We start from the raw sequence: 24,283 nt of genomic DNA on the forward strand, positions 1-24,283 counted from the left end.
TTTCAAAATTACAAGTTCTTTTCTTCATATATGATTTGAATATATCGTTCATATCGCTTGGATAAGAATTTATAAGGTGATTTAATTAAGAAACCATATTAAATGGTGACACTTCGCTTCTGATTTGATGTATTTAATTTGATTATGATATACACGTACCTCTATTTCAATGAACGGGTAGTAGTTAATTCTTAATTAATATGTTATTATAATGATACAATATTCTAGGACATGTAGCATACCTACCTACTCTTTAATTGAAGAACTAGTCCTTTTAATACAAATATTTATCAATTATTACAGTTTTAAATGTATGGCATGTATATATATCTCATCTCTATTATTTAATTTTTTCCGTATGGTCCCGACACAGATAGATCGTAAGATGCGACTAAGGGAGGTCGAGGGATGGACAGTAGCGACTCTCTTAAAACATTTCCAAAGCTTAACTGTTGTTGCCAATCTACCTGCCAAACACGGCAACTACTGGCAAAACCAGAGGGAGACTTTGTACAAAAGTCGATTGCTTGGGTACCCCTGTCCCATTCGTGTTTCTACCGTGAAGCTGTTGTGTTTGCATGGCTGTGTTTCGGTTTGAAGGGTGGGATATGGCGTGAATTTACAGGGTACATAGAAATAACACCTGAGTCCTCAGGAATGGCAACGCATGGGGGGTATCATGGGCGAAACAGTATACTCTGTTATGTCCACGGTACTGCTCATGTTTATAGGCGACGGTTACCACTTTCCATCAGGTGGGGTGGGCTTGTGCATTGTGATATGATGATGATGATACTTACTCCAACTCGAATAAAAGCTACATAGTAAGAATTATGTAGATTGTTTGTGGTTCATAAACATCTAACGTGACAAAGGTAACAAACAATGATGAAATGGGCTAAATATTGACACGAAGTGAAGTAGTTAATGAGTGACGTTGACTAACACGCTTAACTTTAAGTTTGTGTTGCGGACAATTTACAATGAAATGACAAGGGGAGACAGCTTCCAATGACACGAGTTTATAATAACGTTTTCAATATAAACTATTTCAGGCTTTACTCCCTTAACATTGAATTGAAATTGCATTACGAGTCCACTGGAACTTTGCAGACTTCTCAATTAATCTAAAAGTGGCGATAATTAATGCTGTATCGTTACAGTACCAGTCACTTTTGTCTTATTAATAATTCTGGTATAGGAGTAGTAATACTCTAATATTCCCTTCTTGCCATATAGTCTCGGCATTGGTGAATAAGGAAACGGGATGGGCAGCAGCGTTCATATTAAAACATCACCAAAGCCTTACTGCGCGTGCCAATCCGTCTGCCAAGCGTGATAACTACTGGCAACCCCCCCCCCTCCTCCCTTATGGGGTAGGCCCGTGTTCAACAGTGAACATGATGATGGATATGATAATGGAAATTCCCTTTCCATGATTATATTAAGAAAAATATTTCTTGTGGGTACCTACAGCTTACACTTACTACTCATAAGTCCCATAATTATTTATTTAAATTATTATTTATAAAATGGATTGAAAACAAATTAAGAACTTATAAAATTTCTTCTGCCCATAGTTATTAAAGTAATAGAAAATAAATACCTAACTATCATATCCTTGTTTGAGATATAATAAATTTTTCTGTTAATTTGGTTTAATATAATATTTAGATAATAAAAATAATATACATAATATTGTGATTGAATCCTAATTTCTATCTAGGAGCCTCGTTGTTGGCTGTTTTATTTCTTTATTTTTCAAACAAATTCTTAAAGTTTTACGTATTGACAATATGAAAATATAATTTATATGTGGTATTTGTATTTTTTTTTTTATTAAAATGTATTCTTTAGAGACTTCCAGTAAGCTAAAATTCCGTAAAATGTTGATTTACATATTTGGACATTAACATATTAAAACAAACAAGCTGTTGCCAATCCGCCTGCTAGCGTGGTAACTACTGGCGATACTCCCCTTATGGGGAAGGCTTATGTTGAGCAGTGGACAGTGAACGGCTGAAATAATAATAATAAATATAAAAACTACTGTTTTTATTTTACTGTTATTTATTAACTATTTACTGTTATTTATTACTGTGATTTAGAAACTAAACTACTGAATCAATTTTAATAAAAATTTTATGGGACCAATCTGTAAGTATATTCTTTTAGATAAAAAAAGAGTTTTTAATCGATTTATAATTGACGGAATTATGAGGTAAGAAACAAAAATATACAATCAAATTGAGAACCTTCTTTTTTTAAGTCGATTGAAAACATAAACTAAATACTGCATAAACATGCAGTTTTTTTATAAGCTATTTCAGTTAATGTTAAAAAAGTTTTCGTGTTAAGATTCAGAATTTGCTTAAAAATCATTTAGCTTACTACGCGTAAGTACTCATGTTATCTTTAATGGTTTGCGTCCATATTGTGGATTCACTGCAGTTCACCTTAAGCAGATAACAGTTGCTTGACAGTCATTCAGAGATAACACGTGCCTATAAACATAGTCAATTACTTAGTACGTTAAGAAAGAAGTACACCGTGCAGGAAATTCTTTATTATGGTAGCAATACAACCCACTAAAGGTATTAAATTTAACTGGTTTATTTTTAAACATATTTTATGTAATAAGCTCGTTCAATTATAGACGTTTTTTTAATAAATTGGTTTTTTAAATGAAAAATGTTTATTTTCATATTTGGCAATTTTATTATTATTGAAAGTAAAAAAATATTGAATTCTTATCAATAAATATTACTTCTATACATTTGATCTGAACTGCGGTTGCCAACCCGCCTGCCAGGTATGGCAGCTGACAAGCCCCACCCCGCTTATGTGGGAGGCCTATGTTCATCAGTGGCTAGTTAACGTTTGATATGATGATAATTAGGATTTCTTAATTGTAGATGATTTGTATTATCTATGTATATGAAACAAGATGCTGATAGACTGACTGACTGAGATCCATATATCAACACACAGCCAAAACTGCTGAATAAAGAATCTTGAAATTATGCAGATAGGTTCTATAGTGTAGTTAAATAAAAAGGAATTTTGAAAATTCAACCGCTAAGAGGGAAAATGGCGATTGAAAGTTCGTATGGAATTTTGTCAGTTTAGAAGTTTTAGGCTCCTAGTTAAAAGCAAAAATTACAATAATATGTTTATTGGCTTTTGAAGAATTCACCCCTGAAAGGATGATTTCTATTATACTTGAATAATGAAGTACGAAACTTTAGTTTTAGACTTTTGAATATAAATAAATAAAACAGTTTTTAGTATTTTTATCGCTACTATTTACTATTTATTATATGGATGAAATGGGGTATGAAAATTTATATAGGAACTTTGTTATTTTATAGTTAGAACTGTGGAAGTTTGTTTTAAGACTTTTGATTAAAATCAAATTGTTTTTTAGCATTTTCTCGAAATTATACCTCTAAGGATGAAAATTTGTATGTAATTTTGTTAATTTTAAATTACGAAGGCCAAGTTATAAATTTAGTGTTTTGCTAAGAAATAAAGTATATTATCATTTTTGGAAATACTGTTTTAAGAATGTCAAGGGGTTGTATTAATCAACCACCATACGGACACAGTCGCGGGCAACAACTATAATTTATATGACTGAGGCAAAAACGTGATGACTTTGAGAAATAATACCACACGCGAATGAAGTTGCGGGCAAAAGATGTTATGGTATAAAACAAATGAATAATTTAATATTAAAAAATGTTATTACTTTATTACGCAGACTACTTTGTAATCTGCATAATAATTAAGCAAAAAGAAGATTTTCAACACGATTCTCCTTATCCCAACAAAGTGTTTCATATTAAGTCCAAGAAAGATAATATCTAGGCAGCAAACAGTTATGATAGTTAAAGAGAAAAGTTACTTAGTATTCGTAGATAAAGAAAAATATTATTTTGTTCTTGTATGTACTCACTTATCCAGATATTTCATAATTGTTTTTATTATAGTAGTTACAGAAAGTAAGTAATTCCTTGCATTGCAGTAATAATGATAGTCGGAATAAAAATATCCATTATATATTTAGATAATAAAGGGGGGGGGGGGAAGGGATTGTTAGTTATATAGCGCAGGAAGGGTTACTATTCAATTCATCATCATCATATCAGCCTTTCATCCATCATAACAGTTCACTGCTGAACATAAGCCTCCCTCTTGGGGGGTTTTGCCAGTAGCTGCCACTTGGCAGCAGGGTTGGCAACCGCAGTTAGGCTTTGAAGATGTTTAAGAGGAACGCTGCTGCCCATCCTTCGCCTTTCCTTAGTTAATTCTTACGATACCTACGGGAAAGAAAAGGGTGACCTATTTTATGCCAGGACAACAAGGCAAATATTTCATTATTATTCATTAAAAAAAAAACAATCATTGGCTTTAAAAGAGAATGTTTTAATTTAAATGGGTCTTATGATTTCATGATGCATGTCATGTATATTGATACTCGTGCCTCGAACTACCAGAAATGTAATACTGCTGTGAGATTAACAATGCTCTACGCATCGGAATGTTGGTGGAAAAAGGGCTGACAGTCAATGCGTGTAATCGAAATATAGATGCTAAAGTTACTAGGCTAAACAAATTTTGGAACGAGTACACTCTTAACAAATTAATGATGGCCATGAAGCTAGAAACTTCGCTAGTATAGACGAAACAAAGACCATAATAGATATTGTAAAACTGGCATTGAAAGTCTAAGAAGTTCAGGAAGGACAGCATTTAAAGGCACATGGCTGTCTCGTATCAATAAATTATAATCTAATAATAATAAACTCTAATAATACTCTTCAAAAAAGGAATGAAGAGGTTTCTTTAAGGCCGGCAACTCACACCCAAAGCAATGGTATTCATAGGCTACGGTAATCGCTTACGATCAGGGAGCCATATGCTTGTTTGCCACCTTAGTATTGTTCACAATAGTAAAAAAATAATTAAAATCAATATAAATAAGATACAAAGTACACGATCGCAATGTAACTTTCCCAGTACTGTCTATTCTAATTAAGGAATTACAAAATGACTTCTCGTAATATGCATTTAATTGAACATCAATCATGTCATTGTTATCGGTGTCAGTCAGACGTCGATAAAATCATCTAATTATAATTTACTATACTTACTAATATAATTTATGTTCATATGTATTCATATATTTTGGGCAGCTATAAAAAAATAATTAAAATGTAACATCATTTAACCGTCAAGTTAAAATGCTTTTGAATGAAATAGAAATATTTGAAGATATAAAGCAACTACTCTTAAATTTACGAGTAAACTTTATCGTAAAATTTTACGTTATTAACTTTTGCAAACGTCTTACTAAAGTATATATTTTATTTTGCAATTATAATTTGGTGTTAGGTAAAATGGCGTACCTAGATTTTTGAGAAAAAGCTTTGGTACGAAAATTGTCAAGTAAGTTGTCATGAATGGAGTCGCGATATCAAATTAAATTCATATATTATTTGAATTATCTAATATTGTTGTGATTTTTTAATGAATAGCAGTATAATGCTTCAGTCTGAAGAAATCATCGTTTCTTTACCCACTTCATTTAAGCTGTGACGGCGGAGACAGCTCGACGAAACGGCACGCCTGGCGCGAAAATTAAAATCCTCCCTGTATTTGCATAAATGACACCGAAATTAAAATTCGAGAACTATTGTCTACTGGCGAACAATAATTTCTTGCTTGGTGGCACTTCTATTCAACTCTGCTCAAAGCTTTTTTTGAATAATGATTCCAATTTTAAAAGATCTTAATTTGAATATCACGATGTCACTTTAATTATAACGGGAGCTTATGATGAGTTTTATTCTCCAGTTCATTACGGTGTTATTCGATAAACATTTGTCAATGTACCTTAGTTCTTTTAGTTGTATCTAATATTTTGTAGCTCATAATAAAAAAATATGATTTATTATTTATTTATTAATCATTCGTTGTTTTATTATAATATTTTTTTTATTTTTGATACAGTCTGTATGTGATTCTTTAAAAATTTTTTTTTACATAAGAACGTCGTAATAATTTATTTAATTAAACATAGTTGTGTTACTTCAACAAAAAAAGGAATTATGGTTCATAAATAATTAAAATAAGAATACAAATATTTCAAATTAAAGTGGATATTCGAAGTAAAAAAAATGTATTTCACAAATGTAAATTACATAAACCTTTTTCGAGTCAATCGCTTCGCTCTAGTGATTAAGTTGGATAAGGGTTCGCTGAGTTTACCTACCGTTTTGTTCTGATTTACCCACATTCAATTTATGGTGCCCGATAATCTTTGGTATGAGGATGATTTGAAAGCAAACTTTCTCCATACTACCTACCATAGGAGCTACCCTAACTTAATTTAATAAATGTGTCCCACTAAGATATACCTATTGATATTACTAAAATCTTGAACTAAATTTATCCTTTTATATAAGATTTTTCACAGTACAAAGTGAGAGAAATTTTAAATAAAACTTTTACGTATATATATATATAGTCTCAGATTCTATATATATATATATATATATATATATATATATATATATATATATATATATATATATATATATATATATATATATATAATATTCATTAATAATAGTATAAAATCTCTTAGTACTGATAAAAAGCGTACTTACTTATAGCTATAGTCTGTGGCGATTGTGTCAAATATTGATTAATTAATACCAGATAGAATAATAAAAAATGACTATTCAAAAATGCTCGTAATTTAGTTTAGTTGAATAAAAAACATTATTATTATTAGAAAAAAAAATAACTCTGACATAATCGTCACAGATACTGCAAATATGAAAACAAATACAGAAACATGTTAGTTTCAAACTGATTGCCTTATGTTATAAATATTCTTAATTGATAATAAAACTCCATCTTCTGAAGATACTCTTTCGACAAAATTTTTTAGTAGGAACTTTAAATCGAAATTTAGCCAAAGTCAATAAAACTAATTTTAAGACAGAAAAAATTTGCTAGTATTTTTTAAAATTGCTACTTCTAAACAGATTTTCACAAATTATTTTTGTAAAGAATTGATATAGTTTATTCCCGTATATTATAGTATATAATAAAATGGTCACATTGAAAGTCGCTTTTTGTGAAACAATAATTATAAAAACTCAGGAAGATTTTAATACTCGTATGATATTTAAATTTAATATAATTGTCCCGAAGTTTCAGATATTTTTTAATGTTCCATCACAAGTATACTAAGATGTTTCTCAGTAATTAACTCCCTGTGTTGCCCGCAGGTTACTTCGGAAAATACCTGAACAAGTACAACGGATCATATATCCCGCCGGGCTGGCGCGAGTGGGGCGGCCTCATCATGAACTCCAAGTACTACAATTACAGTGTCAATATGAATGGGAAAAGGATCAAACACGGCGATGATTATCACAGGGTAAGTCTTTTTTATACAACTTAGAATTGCAAATTAGATGACGGCATATCTTTTTTTTAATTCAACTTAGAACGCAAATAAGCTGAGGACCTACCCTGATGGAAAGCGATAACCATCGCTTATAGAAATCTATAGTACATAGAATATGGACATAACAGAATATCCTGTATCGCCCATGATGGCCTTCATGTATTGTCATTTTTGTTATGCCTCTGTACCTCATCTCATCTCATGCCCTCTGTTCATGTGATGGAAAGTGGTAAAATGACATAGATGTGAACAGCACCATGGAGATCACATGATCATCACTGCTGATGCTCAATTCCAACTTTTATACCAAAACTACCTAGCCAACACAATGTACAAGAAAAGTTAAAAAAAGTACAGAATATTTTTGTATTAAGTCTTCCAAGTTTTGACATTGAAATCGGATCATAAATAATAGACGTAGTATTATGTTTATTATATATTTTTTATTGTTGACAAATAACGTATCGAGAATGAGACTAGTAATATTTATTTTATTTTTTATTTAAATAACTTTATTGAGTAAAAAAATATGGTACAAAATAAGTGTAGATTTAACTCTTAATAAGGTAGGTACTCTTGATAGAGTACATTGTAAAATGCTTACGTGAAATGTTAATAAAGGTACCAAGTTATTAATTGGATTTTATTTTCTTATAGGATTACTATCCAGATCTGATAGCGAATGATTCAATAGCTTTTCTGCGCGCGTCCAAGAGGCGGTTCACTCGTAAACCGGTGCTGCTCGTCATGTCGTTCCCAGCACCGCACGGTCCCGAAGATTCCGCACCGCAATTTTCACATCTATTTTTCAATGTTACCACCCATCAGTAAGTATATTTAGATAATTTATTTATTTTGAAGGTTGTGTAAAATTATAATATATTTTTAAAAAATATTTTTAAAAGATTAACGGTAGACATCTTTTTGTGTTTACATCTTCACTGAACCCACTTCTTAAACTCACGAGTTTATAAATTAGGTATTAAATATTTTTGATATTTTTCTCCAGCATACACAAAATAGTAACAAAAACTAAGTTGTGTAACAAATTTTATGTGTTAATATTATCTGTTACAAATAAGGTAAGATGTAAGGACAATAAATTGTAACCGATTGTCATGTAAGTATCTATTGACAACATGTCCTGGTTCGGATAATTTTGTTGTAGTTAGTAATATTTTAAGGACACAGTGTAGGATGATTCTCTACTAAATGGAGTGACGACTTCAAACGCATTGGAGAGTCAGTGGATGCAGGTGACTTAGGACCTTTCCTTGTGTCATTCTATAGTGGAGGTTTAAGTCCGGCAGTGGACCGAGAACGGCTGATATGATGATGATGAATTAATACATATTTGTATTGCCAAAAATTAGAAATACAATGTTTAATGTAATCTTTGGAGCAGGAATTTTAAAGTAACAATCATTTAAAATCTTAAAATTGAAGAGTTTAAAGCAAACGTCCTTTGATATTTTTCATAAAAACACTAATTGCTGCGGCGTTTTCGCGAGCACAGCGGCCATCTTGCTCCTCTTTAAATATTTAAGGAGTTGACCGAGGCTTTCGGGATCCTTGAGTAACGTTAAGAAAACCATTCACCAATCAATATGTTGTTGTCTTGTAGTTGTGAGATATTTAATTTTAATATACATTATAACATTGACTGGTTATAAGGGTAGAGGAAGACCTAGAAAGATATAGATGGAGTGTGTGGAAGATGGTATAGCCAGAATTGGAGTGACTGCGGATGTGACTGCGAATGGAAGAGAAAAGCATATTAATGTTTTTCTCTTCCATTTGTCGACTCTAAATAATAATTGAGTTAAGGGTAGGATGAAGATGATGATAAACATTATTTGTGGCACAAATGATGATTTTAAATCACATGATTTATTTATTTATTTATTTAAGGACAACCAACAAAGCTAACTTAAAATACATGATAATAAGGTTTTATTATAAAATGCTGCCTCATTTAAAGGCCGCCACGACACACGTATACATATTATATATAACTATTAGGATGAATAACACAAATTTTGTGCCATTCTTTTTACCCACTGTAAATATGAGTGGACTAAGACATTCGAGTAAAATATACAGTTTTGAGTCTTCTCTTAAATTTTCATTATTGTCTTTGTTTGTTTGCACAGTCTTCTTGGCCTTTAACGGCTCAACGAGGTACTATGTAATTTGGCATATATACACAGCTGATCAGTTATGTTGACACAGTTATATTTCAATTTTAAGGCCGTTAGCTTGTCATTCCAAATTGCGTTACAACTTAATATTTAGCATAGAGAAGAACATACCATAGACATATTTCTACTTTTTATCCTGGTCATGTAGACAAAATCATAGACACATCCAGTTGTGAATCTGAATTTGTTCGGGTTTTGTTACAATTTATATGTTTTTAAAGGGTTTATGGCTTTGTTGTGAAATCTTTAAATCAAATTATATTTTGTACAAATTTAATAGAAGAGACTGATGATCTCTTATATTTACTCGCATATTATTTAAAGCTTCTCGAAAGTATTTTTAATGTATGTAAATAATAAAAGAGGCAAAATGCTGGGCCACCTTATACGATATGACAATTTTTTTAAGAGTATAGTAGAAGGAAAGATAGAGGGCAAAAGAGGAAGACGCATACCGAGGATTAACTACATGGGACAGATAAAGGAAACACTAGGTGTCATGTCGTATAGGGAGATAAAGGATATGGCCTGGGAAAGCTGGCTGGAAGAAGATGCATGAATTAGTTGCATCGACAAGAGGAAACTCTTAAATGGAAAGAGAGCACACATAACAATATTATACTAGTCGGTCTAGTTTCAAATCTTAGAATTGATAAAGAACATGATAAGTTTTTATGTGTTTTTAAATAATTTATCCGCACTTTTAAATGCTTGAGTTGTTCTTTGAATAAAATAATCCTCTTGTAATGTGAGACTTGGTTTACCTGTATATTTCATCCAATTTATTTTAACTTTTAATCAGAGACATTTATATATTTTATTTATGATATTACACGATTTTAATAAAATATAAAATGCGTTCTGATGTAGGTATATACCGTCTCTTGGAATCCTCAATTAGTCATCTCAAAATGGAACTGTATTATAAAGTACTTTATTTTATAACAAATAAGTACACTTGTATACGGAACTTTGAAATAGAGAAGTGGTCTCTCGTCCACAGGTAGGTAGGTAAGTACCCGCCTTTTTTCGCGAGAATTCCGAAATTTCACGTATACTTACGGCCGACGCCCTGAATAATTTTACCTCCACTCGGGACTGCGCTGGGCTGATTTATGTTTCATAAGAATGTTTAGACTTGTCCGTTATATTCTGGTCTCTTACGATTTTGGGGGCATCATACTCACTTGTTTATTCAGCGGATGATGTAGGCGCAGAATAATGTAGCTGGGGCAATCTCAACGAGACCATTGCATTACGGTACTGATATTTTTGTCGTCAACCATCGGTATTTTTGTCATCTGGATTCTGGAGGGGCACGTCAATATACCTATTAAATATCCAACTGCGTGCGCTACGTAATTATATTGTACTTACTGTTTTGCGCGGTTTTTTTTTTACACATTTCTCCTTTCCGTTGACAGCTCTACGTGCCCTCCAAGGCATGAAGTGATAAACAAATGACAGTCACTTATAAATGATGTAAACGTGAATTTGAATATTATGAGATCCAGTCTGGGATTCGATCTTGGAATCCTCAGATTGTGGTCGACCATCGTCTAACTAAATTAATTATTAAGAATGATAACTGAATTTAGATATTGTTTTAAATGTATCCAATAGATAAATATTATTTTACTAATATAATAAAATTGTAACTAGACAATGTCTATACATAGTGATATACTTAAAAATATATATATGTGAAGTTTTAAAGAAATTTTGTCTGTCTATAGAACAAACTAACGTAACGCAAAACCCCTGTACCAAATTGGATGCGGTTTCAGTTGGGTTTTTAACAAGTTACTTAAAAACTGTAGTCATCTGTAGTAAGTTCATTGATTTTATTACTAAAATTTGCGCATACGAAGTAAAGGGCAAAAAACTAGTAACTTAATACATTTTTTATATTCCTTCACGAAATATGTAAATTTATGTAAAAAAAAGTAGGTAATACGTACATAAAAATGGAATAAAATTGAGAATCATCTCCATTTAATTCCTCTGACTTTAAATTATAGAGATTACCTTTTCGAATTTAAAATATTCTTATGTAAAAGGCCTATAGGGACCTAAAAATATTAGTTTCAAATGTAATTGCTTTCTTTCAATATGAATAGCCACATTTATCATCATGTTTTATACGGACATAATGTCGTTAATCTGCGACGTCGCGTAAAGGCTTTCATGTGCCGACAATTAACCCGCGTTGCCTGATCACCGATAATTTATACGATGGCCAGCAAAACTTTTGCTTTGACTTGTAAATACAGCAAAGCAAATAAAGCCTTCTGTATCTTTGTTTTCTTGTTGGTGCCTGAAGTATGTAAGAACTCATGCAGTTTGTCTCATAGTAATAGTGTTTCAGAAAAGAACTAATTCTTCTCAGATCTTTTATGAATTAGAAACGATTGTGCATTATCATCAGTTGGTAATAACAGAGAATAACTTACTCAAGATTGCATTAAGGTTACATAGTATGTTATTTAAAATAATTTATTCCTTAAAACATCAATAAATAAAATTCTCGAAAATAAAGAACAACCTGCATATGTACTATATAATAATAGGTATATATGTTTTGTGTTGTACATTTTTGTAATTTTTCTATTTAGTTTTTGCTAATAATTTTTTTCTACTAATAACACTATTTTTAAGAAATGGATTTTTTTATTTAACATACTGTATAATAAGGGTTACTTCTGTGGTCCCAACATAAAGTAGACCGCCCTTACCTTGCCCGTGGGTGTCGTAAGAGACGACTAAGAGAGGGCGAGGGACTTAATGGTCGAGGGATAGGCTGCAGCGGTCCAAACATCATTTAAACAAAACATCACCAAAGCCTAACTACGATTGCCAAGCGTAGCAACTATTGACAAAATTCCCCCAAAAGGGGAGGTCTATGTTCAGCAGTGGTCAGTTAACGGCTGTATCATATGCGTAATACAGAGTGAAATTGAAATCATTAGTATCTTTCCATGGCTTCTTTTATAAATCAAATTCAACATTTTTTCAGAGAAACACAGAACCTCCTTTATTAACATGCTATGTCTAGCTCTTATAGTTAGGAAGCATGGGAAGCTCTACATTTTTTGTTGTCTTTCAAAACATGTCACGTTTTATTTGGATTCTGAACTTCTCTTCATGTGATTTAGAATGCCTAAGACATGGTCTATCTATGTATTATTCAAATCCGTCAGCTGTTCAGACATGAGTGACTACTAAACATCTGTTCGTATATCTACAAATTTTAACATTGTTAATATGTGAAGAAAGACGTCCCTTACGGCATAAGTAGAGTAAATAAATATATTTGGTAAATATAAACTTAATCCTAAATACTATTTAAAAACAGAGTCGGAAGTTTATGTAGTGCCTGAGCAAATATACAATTTTGATTTATAAATAACGTACACATTTAATTAAAAATCAATTAGGAAAAAATGTCAAAGGAATAAAAATCATATCACCGAAACGATCGACAGAATTCTTTAAGCAAACATTTTAATTAACTTCTCGAATCAATAAATACTAATACGTAGTCGTTTAAAAGTAAAAAAAGTTATACCTACAGCGTCCTTACATTTTATTAAGGGAGATAACATGAATATATTTTGCCGAGCGGCGGTTGGTCTTATGCACCGGGCATCGAGAACCAAATCTGGGACTGAGTTAATATTCAGCCATCGGCATATTGTGTGGTCGCAAACCTGTACCGAGGACGGGCTTCTTGCCGGCGAACATGCTTTACATTGTATATATATAACTTTAAAGGAACATACTCTTGACAAAACTCACGACGGCGGTGCCGCTTTGCAAAATACAATTCGCAAGGAGTTTTTATTTGCAGTATACAAAGTAAATCTACAGTATATGTTACTATGATAAATATATTTGAAAGTTTATAAAGATAGTTGTACTAAATAATATGCATAGGATACTTTTCAATGTAATTCTCATGTACATACTTCATAATATAACTCTTCAATTTCATAACAAGAATCTTTATTGACCGACAGATACACAGTCTAAACCGGTGGAACTAGATTCTAGAAGTAAGATAAAATTTTGCACAACGGTAGGCGAAGGATTCTTGGAAATTCATTCCCTGAGGAGGTTAGGTACATAAGAGAGGGAATTTTTATGTTAATTGCTGATGAAACATATTTTTTTACAATGTAATTAAGCTATTTATTAAGTATCTTTACTTATAAAATTGTATATATTGACTGACTATGTTTTATTTTATAACGTAAGTAGCTAAAAAGGATTTTTGAAATTTTTTACTTAAAAAAGGAAACACGACATCATGCGTGTAAAGCTGTGGGCAATCGCTAGTGTAGATGGAATAATATAGTGCGAATGGATCGACTCATACTAGTATACGATATATATATATATATATATATATATATATATATATATATATATATATATATATATATATATATATATATATATATATATATATATATATCTTTGACCTATTTTGTTACAGCACTCCCACGTATGACATGGCTCCAAACCCTGACAAGCAGTGGATCCTGCGCGTGACGGAGAAGATGAAGCCAATACATCGACAATTCACGGACTTGCTTATGACTAAGCGTTTGCAAACACTACAAAGTGTTGATATGGTTAGAATCTTTTGTAATATAGAGACCAATTCTAAATATTATTCTCGTACAACCAATAAACTAATTGATTGTGAAAATAGAGTAATAACATTTTAAAGGTTTTTAAAATGCAATTTTGCATAGTTATTTCTTAGATAAGTGACTTTAGGATATAAAAAGAAAGAGTTTTATATTTTATTAACTATTTTTAGAAATATAAAACTTAATAATTTGAAAACAGAATATTTTCATATTAAGATATCTATTACGGTTAATGAAATAAAAAAAAACATGTTTAACGTATAAAAACGGATAGCATTTCTTATACCTATTTTTGTTATTAAAGTTTTATATTGATAGGTACTATTATAAATCTATAGTTGATAGTTTAGATAAAAATTGAAACTAGTTTTTATTCAAGTTAATACTGATATTTTTGAATAACGAATATGCAGTCACATTGAACTAATTTTTAAATTTTAAATATAGAAGATTGCGCATTCGATAGGTCTCTTTCTTTATTTGATAACAAACGTAGAAACTACAAAACTTACACGTGAAATTGAGCACTTGAATTCAAAGTATAGGTATTTGCCATTAAAGCAGTCTCCCATATTTTTACTTGATTTGGAAATGAGAGAAAATGGTCCTAAATTTTAGTTTCTTATAAATTATATTTTCTAACAACTAGAATTGGATATTCGAATTTCAATGTCTTATATTGGAGACAGTGAGTATAGCTACTGCTGTAGATTTGTCCTTTGTTCCTATGTTTAATTATGGACACAGAAACAAGAAGTTAAGTTTTAAATAATTAGTATAATATCACAGTTATAAATAATAAATAGTACTGTAATAGGTATACTAAATAATAACTTGTTTCTCAAAGGCTATCTTATAAATGGAACTAATATTGAGTTTCTATGTAGAAATACATATTGTTTTCAAGCACTATATTTCAAGTTTCCAACCAGCAGGCTGACTTATGAAACAATCGCAATGGAAATAAAACGGACTCATATCGAATAGAAATTAATATAAGGTACTTCTTTCGTAGAAAGCCATAGATTAAGAATTATTATTATTTATTACTATTATCGGATTATTAGTGTTATTATTACATAGAATTATTATTAATTATTATCACCGTGTGTGGCCACCGCGTAGGCCACCTCTTCCTTTCCCGTGGGTGTCGTATAAGGCGACTAAGGGAGCTTATGGTTGAGGGATGGGCAGCAACGTCTCTCTTAAAACATCTCTAAAAGCCTAACTGCGGTTACCAACTCACCTACAAAGCGTCGCAATTACTGGCAAAACTCCTCTTATGGGGAAGGTTTATGTTCAGCAGTGGAAAGTTGTTTTTTTACAAATCGATTACGTCAAGTCAGCCTGCAGAGCTTAAAGCTATATAAACTTAAAAGTATTTCAACGTACACTTGCGATATATTTTAAAGATTCACGAAATGATAGACAAAGAGTTCATTAAGTACATGTTCACACGTACAACTGCAAGTTGAAATAGGACAGCCAACTCACGGCATATTGGAGATTTATCTGTCAGGCTGCTCGAGGAACCAATATTTCACAGACCAATGTGAACGCTTAAGCGATCGGAAATAGTCGCGCTCAGATATTGCACTATAATGGATATAGACTTCGTGAGAAATAATGCTCGTTTGTGAATTATAATTGCAAACGTATTATTTAAGCTGTATAGTGTATACATAAATTAAAATTTTTTTACGATACTCAGAATTTCAAATATGCTTATAGACATGAATAGTTCCATGGACATCACAGAATACACTGTGATGTCCTTGATTACTTATGCACAAAGTCTCTCTCTCTGCTGAAAATAGTGACTAAGTACATCCCAACAATTCGCAAATGAAAAAATTTACAGCAAAATTGCAATGTTTTTTAACAGCAGACTTCTTGGGAGAGCCATACCAAAACTCGAATGTTATTACACTTAGCATTGCTACAAATTTAACAGAAAAATATCTGATATCTGTTTAGTATGTGAATAGATATAAAACATATGCAGATTTCCAGACTACGTATCTATTAAAAATAAATATTCTTAATAAAGTTAATGTTTTCCAGGCCGTAGAAAGAGTATATCAAGAGCTAAAAGCGCTTGGCGAGTTGGATAATACGTACTTGGTTTACACATCGGACCATGGGTACCACCTCGGGCAGTTTGGCTTGGTGAAAGGGAAAAGTTTCCCATTTGAATTTGATATCCGTGTACCGTTTCTAGTACGTGGACCAGGTGTGGAGCCCGGTACTGTGTAAGTACACTATTTAATTGTTTTCTATTAAAATTCAAGTATTTACTAGCTGAGCCGACAGACGTCAATTTGTTAATATTTAATTGAAATGTTTGAATTGGTTTGAATGGGGCTTTTACATTATTCCAGACAATTTTTCTCTTTATGAAATCTTTTCCGGACTTTAACGAATATTCGAAAAACAAATAGCCGAATTGATCTAGATATGACCAAGTATTGCGCTTAGCAACACTTTTAGCTATTCAATTTATACATATACAAGTATAGTCTCTCCTTTTGTAATAATGTCACGATCTTTTGTTAAAGATTCATAAATTTGTTTTAAATAAAATATTAACGAAAAGTGTAATAGAATACAGATTCATTGTGTTACGATATATAGTTACTATACCATACACAGTTTACCATCAGCATCTTTAAAAGTACAGCATAAATATTAATTTTTGGTAACGAATTTTATTCACATAAAATTTTAGATGAAATAAAATCACTATATAATTACACAAAAAACTTTTTGTCAGCTAATTTGAAAATTAGCTAACAAGCTCGACCCTTGACCTTGAATTTTTGAGACTCGATGCTCTATCTATATAATCTAAGGCAGTAACCTAGGGTTGCCAGATTAGTAATTTAGTAAACAACAATTCTAGTAAATTTGTCCTTATCGTGTTTTGATAAAAAATACGCTAAACTGAAATTTATTTGTTTATGCACACGATAACATGGGTCACATATAAAAATGATCGTAAGCAAGAGTCGCCAGCATACCAAATTTTATAATACTCTTGATAAGTAGTACTATAGTTGTCTGTACGTTTAGAGCTTTTTTTTACACTTTATTCACCAAGTAAAAGCTTATTGACAATTAACAGGGTATTTTATCCTATGATATTTGAATTATATTAGGTATCTCAACAATGTAATTTTTAGTAATTGGTGAATTGTATTAGATATATTTATTTCTTACAGTGTGGACGATATTGTTTTAAACATCGACCTGGCGCCAACATTTTTGGATATGGGCGGCGTTGATCCACCTCCTCATATGGATGGAAGATCACTACTACCGTTGCTCCAGCCGCGGCGCAGAAGGCAAGCGACCGCACACTGGCCTGACACGTTCCTTGTTGAGAGGTATTTTATTTTTTGTAATTATTTTTAGATTCTTATAACGAATATTCTAGAATTTAGGTACACAGGTGTATTGTCAGATTCCAATACCGTTGACTTCGAAATTTTTTAATGACTCAATAATATTAATAACCATGACGATATATATCTTAAACTTGGCCTTCGGTACAAAAACTGTTTACTTACTAGAACTTATAAACTTCTTGCTAAGTTGTGATTAGCAAAAGTACCTACTTGATTAGGTACTTACTGGCCTTTTAGATCTTCTAAGATAAAGTATATTATATTATGTAAGTAAAAAGCGACACACGTTCCTTTTTCGTGCGTGTCGTAAAATGCGGATAAGGAAACCTATGGTTGAGGGATGGGCAGCAGCGTCTCTCATTTCAACATCACTAAAAGTCTAACTGCGGTTGCTAAGCCACCTGCCAAGCGTGGCAACTACTGGCAAAACTCCTCTTATGGGGAAGGCTTATGTTCAGCAGTGTTAACCGTAGAAATAATAAAAATGCTGTAACAATGAAATAAGCGTGACAAGAATATTAATAAGTACTTTATCTCAGGCTTCTTTATACTATCGAATTATGTAGGTAAAAGCATCTTTGTATAATTTTTATCGAAACATGTTTTAATTTATTTAGGTTTTATGATTAAATATTTAACAAGCAAGGAACTGGTGCCCTGGTATAATTTATTACTAATGTAAACGAGTAAAGTTTTCATGTCTGGAAGAAATGCAAACTTTTACCATCTTTTTACTACGGATATTTTTACTTAATTAGAAACACGGCGACGGTGCGCTTGATGAGAAATTGGAAGCGCTCGCTATACACAGGTATAGTGTAACAGACATTGAGGCCGATTCTGAAACGTCTTTTGTTTAAACCTATCTCATAACCTAATATTTTGATTATTTCGCGAAATTACTGTTTTATAGGCATCATGAACTAATTTTGACTTAAATCTACTCGTATTAGAAAATTGTTTCATATTGATCTTTACAATAAGTTAAGAGGCTAACTCATTACATTCTTAGTCATATCGATATCGATTTAAAATTTTATTTTATTGGAAAAACAGGAATAAGTTACACAATAAATTGACAACAACTATAATAAATGAATATGTTTATTCTCTGAACTTATGGTTTAGCAAAACACATACATTAAATATGCCATTAATTTTGTTTCCCACCCACTTTAACTATAAAACATGGCTACCGAATCCCATTAGTTTATAACCAACACGTTGATGGCGGTTTTAATTATAGCTCTGGTCGCCGAGAAATACACATGACGGATGGTTTCCGCGGTCAGAAGTACAGTAGAGAGATGAATGAGAGGACCACCGCGGTACCGCACGACTCGTCCTCCGAGAGCAATGATTTTGATGACGATATTGATGATGATGATTTCCTGGAATTAGATGATGAAGACGATGAAGAGGTAAGAGTGAACCTATGTATTTGTTACTGCTCTAGATAATACAAAGCAAGTCGAAAATTAAAATACGTATGTACCCTTCACGTGCTACCCTTCAGTCTATACTGGTATGATCTTATTAAGGATGGGTAATATATACAATAACTATATATTTTAGTTACAATATATATATATATATATATATATATATATATATATATATATATATTACTAAAGATTTTATATATATATATATATATATTCTAAGTTGTAAAAAAAAAAAATGAAATATCGGTTCTCTAATATATAATATTAAAATGATGCACGCGATTGAAATGAATAGAGATGTCTTACTTGGTATAGGTGATATTTAAATAGATGATGACTGTTTTTCCGGCGTTAATTTCCAGAAGTACCCAATATATAGATATCGGAGCGGTACTGATATTACCCATGTCTAGGTTTTATACTTTTTATCATTGAAAAGAGACATAATACCACTTTTAATTACAAATTGAACAGACAAAATAAAACTGCACTCAAAATACTATATATAAAAACAGGTTATCACTATTTACGTACTACTAGAAAACAAAACTAAGCTAAATAAAAATAGGCTCGCGTTCGCGGCATAACCGCTCAACACTAAGGGTCCTGGCTGGTCCTGAAACTAATCGAGCTTTCTCGGTCCACTAAGTTAAACCGGTAGTAATTACATTAAAATTAGTAAACAAAATACTAGACATTTGCAGACATGCAAATATTCAAATAATGCAAACACTTATATAAAATATGTCTCCATTTTTTGAGTTATTTTTGAGATTAATACATGTTTTTATGTTTATTTATTTGGAGACTTTGTCTGCTTTTTGAGTACCCAAGCAATGTCTGGTAAATGTTATCTATGGAGTTATGTATTTGGAGACTTTGTCTTTTCTGTCATGTTATTTTACTTCTGTGTCACAATAACTGTTTCGATTATATAATAGGTTGAAGGATAACTTATTATGTGCTACAAAAACATAGTTAATGATTTAACTGCTTATGTAGGTAAGACAGTGTTTTCTATTAGGCGAGTAACACAAAAATCGTCAATCTAACATTTTGTATGTTTCTAATTAAAGGAAAGCTTTGAATCCGATAGTGAATCAAAGAAGTCTTCCGAACCTCTACTGAACAACGAGAGCCATAATCCACTCTTGGAAGCGAGTCTCGAAAAAGCTCTGGATCTAGCTGAAAGCAGCACAAATAACCAACCAAATTACTTAAAGTTTTTTGATGGTAAGTTAAATAGTAATATCAATATCACAGGATTTTCAGAAATAAAATAATAATGTTGTTAAATTTTTTAATAAAAAATAACAATCCTTGGGCGCTTTAGTGGACTGAATGATAACCGTCTACACGTAGTAGAAAAATATTATGATAAATCTACATAAACGAATCATGTGAATGAAGTCGTAGAATTAGTAAAAACATTAAGAAGATCATATTATTTTTAGAAGAAGGCGAGACAAGTCTATTAGACGGCAAAGCAGCACGTATAGCGGCTGAATGCTCGAAAGCGGAACTTCGCGCTCCGTGTTCGTCTAGAAGAAAATGGAAGTGCGTGCTGGTGAATGGAAGATGGCGACGGCATAAATGCAAATATGAGGTGATATACTTTTTAATATTCAGAAATATGCCATAGTAATTGTTCTATAGCTTATATAATTTATATTATTGTTATAACTGTACCTGTTAAAATAAATTAGAATATTGATTTTACACAATATTTACTATTTTTTACAGGGTGAAATTAGTACACCTGCACCTAAAATGAGTACTAAGAAATGCGCATGTTTTACGCCTAGCGGACTTGTTTATACTAGATTAGAAACAGATGGAACCATAGCACGCCGACCTGTAGATCCGAATAATAAAGAAAATAGCACACGTACTCGTAGATCTATTGACAATGACGTATTTGAACCAAATACAGTGGAAGGTATCCTTAAAGAAAATCCAAGCATAGGGCATTTGAGTTTTAGAAACGAGCCCTTAGATGAAATAGAAGGTAGAGATATAAACGAAAAAGTAGACAAACTTATAAAGGAAACGGAAGCGTTTCTTGAAGCTTATGAACGTACCAAAGATAATATAGATCATAAGAGAACTAAACGGAGAGCTCAAAATTTTAATCATAATAAACACAAACATAGAAATGACGCTATTATTAACGACAACGAATCATCGTTAGAATGTAAAATAGAAAAAGATGGCACAGTTAATTGTTCACAAGTTATATATAACGATTTAAAAGCTTGGATGACGAATAGATTAAGCTTAGAAGACCAAATACGACAATTACGTACAAAATTAGAAGACTTGAAGGAAATAAAGAGGCATTTAAAGACTGCGAAGCCTGTTGTTGAATCACAGACGCAGCACCCTACTATAGTTAATTTGCATAATACAAACATAACACATGAACACAACAGTTCAAAAGAACATATCAGAAAAGGTCGATTGCACAGAATAAGAACGAAACACAGAAATATCACAGCATATGATAAAAAATTTCGGCAGTCAAATGAATATGTTATTCCGACTATGAATACAAATACCAAAGATGACATTTTCAATACACAATTAAAAAATGATACGACAATTTTAATCACAACTATTCATCCGGAAGATACAACGGCGAATCTGTTAAATGTACACACAGAATCACTAAGTCCCCAAACCACCACAGTTACTATAAATAATAATTACAGCCAACAATTGGATAACGATAAAGCTACAATTCAAAATAATGTATTAACGACAGGTGATTTGTTTACTACAGAATATGATGTCTCTATTAATAATAAGCACATGCCAGACGAGAGCTCGACACATCGAATAGATTTATCACAGAATGCTCAATATTATAGCTCTGAAATTGACAAAATATTAGCTACTGAAAAAATATCAACTACAGTCAAAGAAATTGATACTACTACATCGTCGACCACACCAGCAACAGTTCAAACAACTCCAACAATAGAAAACACTACAAACTTAGGACCAGCAAGACTTGACGCTTCTGAGTACGAACAGAAAAATCCCAATAGAGGCATGTCTAGATTAAAAGGGCTTCTAGACAAAGGTGGTGATAGTTTTCAAAGACGCTTACATCCATTATACATTGAAAACGAAGATAAACATGTCTGCTACTGCGAGGAAAATCGGTGAGACTTACAATTAGCATTAAAGATACAGAGAAAATATAAATATGAAGTTAATATTTTTATAAATCTTTATAGGAAAACCAGAGGACCAAGCCACGACTACTGGGAAGCGGCGCAAAAGGCGAGAGAATTACGCAGGAAACTAAAAGCTCAGAAACTAAGGAAAAAGATAAGAAAAGCAAAAAAGAAGGCAAGTTATGTTCTATTAATTCAGATTCGTTCACTATTGTAGAATAATGTAAAAAACAAACTGATAACAGTCCTATTAACAAGACCATCTATTACACACATATATAAAAGCTTTATTTCATATTTAATCTTAATTACGAAGTAATGTGAAATTTAAAATTTTCTAGATTTTAAATAATTAATTAGAAATATTGAAAACTGACAGTTAATTCAGTCATTGCCACACTGTGGTAAGCTTCTATATGAAAGCATCTTCTACATTTACTACAGTTCTATATTTTTCTTACAGGCAGAATTAGAAAAGCTATGTGAATCGGAACGTATGAATTGTTTCCGTCACGACAATGAACATTGGCGCACGGCGCCTCTGTGGACCGCTGGACCGTTTTGCTTCTGTATGAGCGCCTCTAACAACACATACAACTGTGTAAGGACCATTAACGCTACACATAACCTGCTCTACTGTGAATTTGTTACTGGCCTCATTACATACTACAATTTGAGAATAGGTTGGTTGATTTTTTTTTTTTGTTTTATTTTTATGTAAAGGACAATGTAACGTAAAAATAAAAATATATTTATCATGCTATCTGGGAAACTGGAAAAAAAACTTCTTTCCTCTAACACAAGGCAGATTATCTTTGACTATTTTAAAAATTCGCATTATAAAAATGACAGGATGGTATTTATATCTTATAAAAACGATTAATAAAATTTAATTAATGTGAATTTTTATATTTTCATAAAAGTTTATCTTTTTACAAAATAGAATTGAAATTAAAAACATGATAATATTTTAATTTCATACTCTGTCTAATAATATTCGTTATGATTATCTTATTTTCTACAGATCCGTTCGAAACCCAGAACAGGGTAAAATATCTAACCGCAGCCGAAAAAGAATATTTCCACAATCAGTTACAACAATTACTCAGTTGCCGCGGGCCGTCATGTCGGCGGTACTCGCATTCGAATCATCACGGTAATAATATTAACTTATATATTATATTAATTAATATTATATATAAGAGTTTAATAAATAATAAAAATAGAATAAGAGAGGTTTATATGTATGGATAGATGGACATTTATTACGTGTTTTTGTTTCACGCTTAACACGCTACCTAATAGAAGGAATGATTCCAATTTTGAGTTATATTAACTCAAATTTTTGTGTTGAAAATATTTCCAGCGTTCAATGAGTTATATTCTGGTGTTGCCAGCGTTCATAGGCGTTCATAACCGATCACCATCAAACGGGCTGTAGAAATGCTTGTTTGCCATGTTTGTAGTATAAAAACATCGATTCGACAAAAATACCTAGCCATATCCCGCACCTTTGCCTGAATTTATATATAAGTACCTTATGTGTTAGTCTATACTAAGAAAGAGTTTGTTTAAACGTCGTAAAAATGTAAAAATCTTTTTGCATTTGATAGCTCATTTCCTGAGAAAGATTATAGTTTCCTATATTTACCATCACAATACATATACAAGCAAATCCACTGGTCATAGTTAATCTAAGATATGATCTATCTGTGTAGGTATTATTTTTTATGAATTAAATTTTCACATTTATCATTTGTAACAATTCCTGGTTCAATTATATTAAATTTATCTCTAAAACTTAATAAATAATAATTTTTATTGTAAAGACTAATATGAACTAATTTCCTAATAGATTTAAGTCAAAATTATTATAAATTTAATTTATAATTGTCTATAAAACA

The 24,283-nt window shown here is 31.6% G+C and overlaps 1 protein-coding gene across 2 annotated transcripts in view; it reads left to right on the forward strand.

Moving 5' to 3' along the window:
* LOC113522506 (extracellular sulfatase SULF-1 homolog) overlaps positions 1 to 24,283 on the forward strand; it is a 138,102-nt gene that overhangs the window by 109,235 nt on the left and 4,584 nt on the right. Inside the window, exons 4-15 of one of the 2 annotated variants that reach the window (XM_052897940.1) lie at positions 7,305 to 7,456; positions 8,144 to 8,313; positions 14,186 to 14,324; positions 16,410 to 16,597; positions 17,567 to 17,731; positions 18,999 to 19,173; positions 20,274 to 20,430; positions 20,652 to 20,803; positions 20,941 to 22,364; positions 22,440 to 22,558; positions 22,847 to 23,062; positions 23,404 to 23,535. In XM_052897940.1, the coding sequence (XP_052753900.1) occupies positions 7,305 to 7,456; positions 8,144 to 8,313; positions 14,186 to 14,324; positions 16,410 to 16,597; positions 17,567 to 17,731; positions 18,999 to 19,173; positions 20,274 to 20,430; positions 20,652 to 20,803; positions 20,941 to 22,364; positions 22,440 to 22,558; positions 22,847 to 23,062; positions 23,404 to 23,535 (3,189 nt within the window). The remainder of the gene's footprint in view (positions 1 to 7,304; positions 7,457 to 8,143; positions 8,314 to 14,185; positions 14,325 to 16,409; positions 16,598 to 17,566; positions 17,732 to 18,998; positions 19,174 to 20,273; positions 20,431 to 20,651; positions 20,804 to 20,940; positions 22,365 to 22,439; positions 22,559 to 22,846; positions 23,063 to 23,403; positions 23,536 to 24,283) is intronic. The other variant, XM_052897941.1, reaches the window with a different exon arrangement.

Source organism: Galleria mellonella, unplaced genomic scaffold (genome assembly GCF_026898425.1).
Source record: "Galleria mellonella isolate WM207_F2 unplaced genomic scaffold, CSIRO_AGI_GalMel_v1 utg38, whole genome shotgun sequence".
Classification (NCBI taxonomy): domain Eukaryota; kingdom Metazoa; phylum Arthropoda; class Insecta; order Lepidoptera; family Pyralidae; genus Galleria; species Galleria mellonella.